At 36.4% G+C, this 8,692-nt stretch overlaps 1 protein-coding gene across 1 annotated transcript; it reads right to left on the bottom strand.

Moving 5' to 3' along the window:
- Positions 1–297: 297 nt before the first annotated feature.
- On the bottom strand, positions 298–783 carry LOC107001311. The gene has a single exon (XM_015199412.1). It carries the CDS (start codon positions 781–783, stop codon positions 298–300), a length of 486 nt encoding a protein of 161 aa, XP_015054898.1.
- Positions 784–8,692: the final 7,909 nt, after the last annotated feature.

Here is an 8,692-nt window from a genome sequence, read left to right as displayed (position 1 = left end):
TAGTCTTATTTTATGATGGAATACCTTCCCCACAATTCAAAATGCTCATACACAATACTTTTACACACATTTAAACTTTAATTCAAGACAACATAATTTTTTTCCCCAAAATCAAAATTCTCACAGTGAAGTTCATTGTGTTCACTACCAAGTTACCAAAAATTTTCAAAAATTCATTCTTTAAGTAATTCGTCAAGATGACATGATCATATGAACTATAAAACCATATAATATCAGTTTATAATACAGAGGAAACAATAACAAAGAGTTAATACTTACCAAAACCGTCAATCCGAATTAATTATCCTTCCTAGCCCCCATCCCAGATGAAGGGTTCTTTTTGGGAGCATTACGATCTAGGGAAGCTTGATTGACATCTTTCCCCATTGATTTGTGGTTTGGCCAGTCCATCATCTTGTGGCCCTTATGACCACATGCAAAACAACCATCCGTTTTGGCAAGACACTTACCCCTATGTTGCTTTCCAGAAGTAGGGCACCTAGCCCTTTCATAGGAACAACCACCACCTTGAGAATGTTGATTTGGATCCCTATCCTTGTTTCCCATGGAATAATCTTGGGGATAAAACCTCTTCTTAGGCCTTTGGTGACTAGAATCATCCGACCTAGTCCTTTCATCCTCTTGTCTTATCTCCCTAATTTTGGACTCCTCAATTTTTTGCGCATAAACCATGAGCCTAGAGATATCCATATCATTAAGAAGCATTTCCGTACGAGACTCTTTTTCCACCAAGCTAGACACTCCCAGCGCAAACTTGTTCATCCTAGCCCTAGGGTTGTCTCCTATAGAAATTTATCAGGATTGTCGGGTTCTAATACTTTTTCTACAACTAACCAAAATAATCCATAGAAGTTCCTACAGATCATATGTCCTTCTGTTAGTTTTTCATTTATTTTTGTTTTTTTAATCTTTTTCTACCCATTTAACCCCTTAACTATATCATTTTAACCCTATAACCACCCCTATAACTTATTTTACCCTTAAAAATCTACCCATTCAATCCCATTCATTCAAACACACAAATTCTCTCACCTATTTTCTTCTCCAATTCTCTCTCAAGCTTCTAAGGTGAAAACAGGGCTTCAAGGTCTCTCCATCCATTTATAGGGCTTTGATTACCAAAGGTGTGCAGGAACTTCACCAATGAATTCCTTTCATCCATTTGATTCAAAAAGAATGACCCAAAATGTAGGGTTTCATGATATTCTCCACGGATTCAAGTCATTGTGATTCAATTGTTAAATTTCAATATTATAATGCATGATTTAGTTCTATTCCATGAGTTCCAAATGATTTCATATGGATACATGCCTATGTCTATTTTATGAAGATTAACTATGATTATGAACTTTTGAATTATAATTATTAATCTATGTATGTTTTATGAATGTAATGATTCATGAATAAATGGTGTTTTTTCGGATATTGTGTCAATGATTTGTGAAATATTTTCTCACATTTGAATCGAATCATAACTTAGATGCTTAGGAAGGTAAGTGCCTTAATATGAATTCATGGTTTGAAAGATTCTTATCTAATTAAGAAATTTATGATTGGATTGGTAGTTTAAAGTTATTTCCTTTCCATGTATTTTGATATGATTATGATTATGCCTATTCCGTTGGAATTCACTTAGCATCCAAAGAACTTTTGAATGGAGGCTTAATGTTAGAAGGGTTTGATCTTTAATCAAAATTCTCTTGTACCAAACTACATGACCCTATAGGATTGTCTGAAATAACTTAGCTCGTGGATCTACCTTAGTAATAATGAATGATACGAAGTTCTACCTTTGAAAGTGGCTCTCTTTTTGTGTGAGTGTTACATCGGATTACATGCTATAGATCACATTGCCTTATTGTTGGTTAACATTGAATATCCCATAAAAAACTATGTTTTCTTCAAAATTCTTTTCAAAGTGTTCTATTATTTTAAATATGCATTGACCATGTTTATGAGTTATGATTTCACTTTAAGGGATTTTGCGATGTCTTATTTGGTCATTATAATGTTTAAGTTCATCATATTATCTTGCCCGCCTTTTTATGAAGTTTCCTATACTTAGTACATCCAAAGTATTCATGTATACTATGACTTTATTGTTTCGTAATATAGGGTTAGACTTCCTCCCTCTGAGTATGGCTTGATTGAAACTGTTCAATGATAAAAATTTTGAATTGGTGAGTCCTCACAATTTGAGGGCAAAACCATGGACTGCTTTATTACGTTTTATGTATTTAGAGTTTCCAGATTTTTTTGTGACTTAAGAATTTCTCGATATCTCATATGTGAATAAAAGGCTTATGTCATACTAAGTACTAATCACACATTCTCTTGTACTTTTTTGGTATCTTTTATTTCATATTATTATTTGACACTTATATTGATTATTTATTCATTTGTTTTATTTGATTATGTCATTTTTATGTTGTCTCGCCCTAAGCCTACACCCTGGATGTGGTCGACACTCGAAGACCATTGCTAGCCTCCAAGCGAACCCTTGGCCTGGCTTACTTAACTCAGTGGAAGACTAAACTCAACTTAATCAAGAAATAAATCATTTTTAAGAGAAATGTTTCATATAATATTCTGGCCAAAATGTCACTTATGTCTGAACAAGTAATATAGGCTCAAAACTGAACTAATAAATGTCTACAAAGCCTCTAAACAGATTGAGATGGATGTTGGGACAAACCCCACAACATCCTTAAAACTAAACTAGCAAAGCATATGAAAATGATGTCCTCTGGAATGCAAGGAGGCTCATCACTGACTTTGAAACTCAATCTGGATCAACGAAGCGTTGCGTGCTGATCCTAGTTACCTACGTTTGTCTCATAACAATGCAGGCCAGCTGACATCAGTACATTGAATGTACGAGTACACAGATAGAAGTGCTAAACACTACTAAAAATATTGAAATGGAGTAGGGATGAACTTACATTAGCTCTACTCAACTCATAAGATTACAACTAAACATATGGCAACAAGAACATATGCATATATATATATATATATATATATATATATATATAAAACTTGTAAAAACATTTTAAACACTTAGTTCATTAATGATGAAACAATACTAACTCAACTTTACTCATAGATGAAAGTAATATAGTTTATATGGCAATTTCTTTAACCGACAACCACCACTATGAGCCTAAGTGATTATATAGCGCTCATTAACGCTGAAAGAACTGTCCTATACTTTGCCATTGCATAGAACATCCTCAACCTAGTGGATCCACTAGCTAAACTCATGTCATCATCTAAAGACTATGACATGTTAATATCCAAGATGGCTACATGGTTTGCATAGGGACTTGACTTATTTGAACTCTTATTCCCACATCGGTACTCAATACTACTCCCAAAACATGCTTTAGCTCATACTTATAATAAAACTTCCTTCTTTTGGGCTGAGATAATTTACTGAGCCCTTTAACTTTAAAAGCTCCTTTTGGAATCAATGTTACCCTCTTTAATTCAAAACTCTTTTGGAACTCCTTAATTTCCTTTTAACTTAAATGTGAAACATTTATCAACCTTTCGGATTACTTAGTCCCCCTTATAACTTTAGATAATTGAACTCAACTCTTGCTCTTTACTTAACTTGAAACATTAACTCATAGGGAATACTTAGTTCCCTTATAACTTTTGAGAATTTAACTCAACTCTTTTCTCTTTGCTCGACTTGTAACTTGATCCTTCAATGAAAGTTACAACAATTCATCAATACTCTTTCAAAAACTTTGACAACTTACTTTGACTTGCTTCTTAACTTTTAAACTTGACTCTTGACTTCTTTGACATTGATCTTAGCTTCCTCTGAATTGGATTATGGATTCAAGGATCATTATCTCATGTTTATGGATGATTTCATGATCTTTAGATATACTCTAGAGTGTTGGAATCAACTAGGAATGAAAGGTACATTACTTAGGAACTAGTACAAAAAGATAAAGAAAGGGTCAGTAGGGGGTCTTGGTGCTATGAGAGGCGCGGGGCGCCAGGGCATGTAAAACAGACCCTGGTCTGGGGCGTTTTGGCTTGTGTGGTGCGCCAGGTCCTGTCAGGAAGAGCCTTCCTTCAGGGTCTCGACCAGGCGCGGTGCCCCAAGGGCTATCTGACTGTACCTCTGACCTTTCTTCTCTCTTTTTCATCTCTTAACCTCCTAAACTTACATGGATCCCACCTGAAACACTTATGATCCCTAAATACCTCATCACCCAAAATATTATACCCGAAAAAATTCCGGCAACGTGAATCAAACCTACTAGAGATCAACTACAATTTCACCAACAAGAACTCCACAACTTTTCAACAAGAACTTCAAGATTTTAATTCAAATAAACTCTAATTTTCTGTATTGAATCAACATGGGGTGTGGATGAAAGGATCCAACACCGAATGATCTCACATACCTCGATAGGGATCACCCCCGACGAGATCCACGTAACGATCTTGGCCTTTCTTGGATAACTCTTGATCTTCCTGTTCTTTTCTCCCAAGTCCTAAGCGTTCTTAGTTTTTGTAAAACTTTTTTGGGACTTGGACTTTACCCCTAAATAACCCTTAAAACGAAATAGGAAATACTAGGGTGAAAAGAATACTTTTCCATTACTAAAATCCAGATTGCACTTTCCTTAGTCCAACGACCGAACTTCTGAAAGGAATATCTCCCTCATAGAAATAGGATTTGTGCGAACTTGGTGGCATTGGAAAGATATTCCCAAGGGATTCACAACCATATAAAGAACTGATCAGATGAAAATAACCAAAACTCACTTTTGGAAGCTAAAAATATTTATAGATTTCCCCTACTTATTTCTAAAAATGATTAACCTTTGTTTCTTATCTTATTTTAATTAATTCAAGTTACGAGATGTTACAATATCTCCCCCTTGGGAACATTTATCCTCAAATTATAATTCTTTCACTAAGCTAAGGGTAGTAGCATCATTTCAGCACTCCACAAATAAACGAAAGTAATAACATACTTATACATAGCCTTATAAAGTGCTAAGAAGATAATTTAGTACCTGATTTCATTGTGTATATATCTTATTCATATCCTCCTCAAGTTCCCAAGTCGCTTTTTCAATGAATTTTTTCCTCCAAAGGACCCTGAAGCAACTTCCTTTATCCTCAACTTGCGAACTTGACGATCGAAAATCTAAACCGGAACTTCTTCATAGGATAAGTTATCCTTAATCCCAGCATTCTCAGTTAGTACTATCAATGAAGGATCACCTAACCACTTCTTCAATATAGAGATATGGAATACTAGATGAACCGCTTCTAACTTTTGGGGTAGCTCCAACTCATAAGCCACATTACTCACTCTCTTGGAGATTCTATAAGGTCGAACATACCGGGGACTAATTTTACCCTTCTTACCAAACCTCATAACAACTTTCATGGGTGAAACCATAAGATACACCCAATCATGTACCTCAAAATCTAATGGCCTTCTCCTAAAATCGGTGTAGGAGTTTTGACGACTTTGTGTTGTCTTCAATATTTCTTGAATCATTTTCACCTTCTCCGGGTGAACTAGATCTGGTCATATCAACCCCACTTCACCAACTTCGAACCACCCAATAGGAGATATGCATCTTCTCCCATAAAGAGATTCATATGGAGCTATTTGGATGCTCAAAGGGTAATTGTTTTCATAAGCGAACACAATGAGAGGTATGTGATCATCCTAACTCCCCTTGAAATCGATCACAAAAGCTCTCAACATATCTTCAAAGTTCTTGATATTACGCTCTATTTGTCCATCTGTTTGAGTATGAAAGGCAGTGCTTAAGTTAACCTTTGAACCCAAACCTTTCTGGAAAGATTTCCAAAATTGTACTGTAAATTGTGCGCCTCTATATGAAATAATGGAGGGAACTCCATGGATCCTTACTACTTCTTGAATGTATAACTTTGCATAATCCTCTGCCAAATAGGTAGTCTTTATTGGTATGAAATGGATTGATTTTGACATTCTATCAACAATAACCCAAATAGAATCATGTTGCCTTCGAGATCTTGGCAAGACTGTGATGAAATCCATATTAATTATCTCCTACTTACATTTTGAAAGTTCTATATTCTGAGCTAAACCTCCAGGACTTTGGAGCTCTACTTTCACTTGCGGACAATTTGAGCACTTCGTGACAAACTCAGCAATATCATTCTTCATACCTTTCCACCAATATACCTCTCTCACATCACGATACATCTTGGCGGAACCCGGATGAATGGAATATATGGAGCTGTGAGCCTCCTCCAAGATCCTCTCTTGGTGTCCATCCACCTTGGGTACACCTAATCTTCCTTGATACTTCAACGCGCCATGTCACCCTTTTTCAAAACCCAATCTCTTTGGTTATGAACACTTGCCTTCAAATTAAGAAAAATGGGATCTTCGTCTTGCTTCTGTTTCACCTTTGACACTAATGATGACTCATGTCATAATCCTTAAGTAATTCCAACCACCTCCCCTGTCTGAGATTGAGTTCTTCCTGAGTGAACACATACCGGAGGCTCTTGTGGTCAATGAATATGTCAGCATGATCACCATACAAGTAGTGGCGCCATATCTTCAAAGAAAACATTACTGCAACCAATTCTAAGTCATGAGTTGGAAAATTCTTCTCATGAACCTTCAACTGTCGAGAGGAATAAGCTATAACCTTGCCATTTCTCATCAACACGCAGCCAAGTAAACTCTTGATGTATCACAATACATCAAAAAACCATGAGTACCCTGTGGTAAGGTAAAAAACGGAGCGGTAATAAATCTCTTTTTCAACTCTTGAAAGCATTTTTTCCGATGTGGATTGAAAGGTAGTTGGGGATGGACATAGACCCTTCCGCCTATCCGGAGTGTTGGAAATATAGCAATGTTTTTTGTATTTTTTATTTCCCAATCATTGGAAGCAATCTTCACTGGCACAAGGATTCTCACAAGCTTTAGACCATTGAAATTTGACTGTCTTCTAAGTTAACAGGGTTAAAGAAGGCGAGACAGATGAAAACCCTTCAACAAATCTCCTATAATAACAATCCAAACCCAAGAAACTCCTTATATATGTTGGAGATGTGGGTCTAGGAAAACTTTGAATTGCTTCAATCTTCTGGGTGTCAACTCTAATCCGTTCACCGGAAATAATCTTGACTATGAATGCCATAGACTTAAGCCAAAACTCACAATTGGAGAACTTGACATATAGCTCTTTATGTTTCAAAGTCTGAAGAACAATCATAAGGTGACTAGCATGACCTTCTTCACTCCTTCAAAAAATCAGTATGTCATCACTGAAGAAGATGAAAAAAATATCTAAATAAGGTTAAAAGACTCTATTCATAAAAGATCTATGAACGATGTAGGTGCATTTCTCAAACCAGAGGACATTACCAAACATTTATAATGCTCATACCTTGTTCTAAAAGTTGTCTTTGGAATGTCACATTCCCATACTTTCAATTGATGATAACCTGATCCGAGGTCAATATTGGAAAAGCAACAAGCACCCTTAAGTTGATCAAAGACATTATCTATCATTGGAAGAGGATATTTAATCTTGATGGTCACCTAATTTAATTGGCGGTGGTCTATACACATACTAAGGGACCCATTCTTCTTCGTAATAAACAAGACCAGAGCTCCCTAAGGTGAGATACTTGGTCAAATAAAACCTTTAGCTAATAAATCTTTCAATTGCTCTTTTAACTCTGATGGTGTTATTCGGTATGGTGGAATAGAGATATGACGAGTATTTGGGATGATGTCTATGACAAAGTCTATCTCTCTTTAGGGAAGGACTCCGGGTAGACCATCAAAAGAGACTTCTGGAAACTTGTTGAACATAGGAACTGACTGAAGGGAAGGTACCTCAACACATGAGTCATTAACTCGGACTAAGTGATAGATACACCCCTTAGAAACTAACTTCATCGCCCTAAGGTACGAAATGAAATGACCCTTAGGCACTGCTGAACGACTAGTCCACTCAATGACTGGCTCATTAGGAATTGGAAACTTGAAAACTTGAAAACTTGAGTTCTGCAATCTATTGATGCATAACAGGCATGGCGTTAGTCCATACCTAAAATGACATCAAAATCTACCATATGTAAATCTATTAAATCATCCATGGTACTCTTGTGATTGATGTAAACAGGACAATCATGATAGGATCTTTCAACAAGAATAGATTCCCTAAAAGGTGTAGAAACACAAAAGGGTTCACAAAGTTTTTTCAGGTTGAATCTCAAACTAATTTGCAACATAAGGGGTCACAAAAGATAAACTTGCTCCTGGGTCTAACAGATCATAAACATAAAAAGTAAAGACTTTGATCATACCCTCGACAACATATGGAGATTTCTCTTGCTCTTGGTGGCTAATAATTGCATAGAGACGTTTTACCCCTCTATGGTACCAGAAGTGGCTCCACTAGTGCTGCCCTATCTGGTGGAGCAACTGATGAAGATTGAGCTCCTATTGCCAGATTTGCACGACCTTGCTTTTTCTTGGGCACTTTCTCATAAAGTGACCCTCTTGACCACACTTGAAACAACCTGTTTGACCATTACAACAATCTCCTAGGTGGTTTTCACCACACTTACTACATGTAGGAGCCCTACTTACTCCTTGTTCCACACTACC

This window comes from Solanum pennellii, chromosome 10 (genome assembly GCF_001406875.1).
Source record: "Solanum pennellii chromosome 10, SPENNV200".
NCBI lineage: Eukaryota > Viridiplantae > Streptophyta > Magnoliopsida > Solanales > Solanaceae > Solanum > Solanum pennellii.
Note: the sequence above shows the minus strand (reverse complement) of the source record. Positions and strands in the feature narration are given on the sequence as shown.

Coding starts and splice junctions, on each gene's coding strand:
- LOC107001311 (XM_015199412.1), bottom strand. CDS start 783: ATGAACAAGTTTGCGCTGGGAGTGTCTAGCTTGGTGGAAAAAGAGTCT.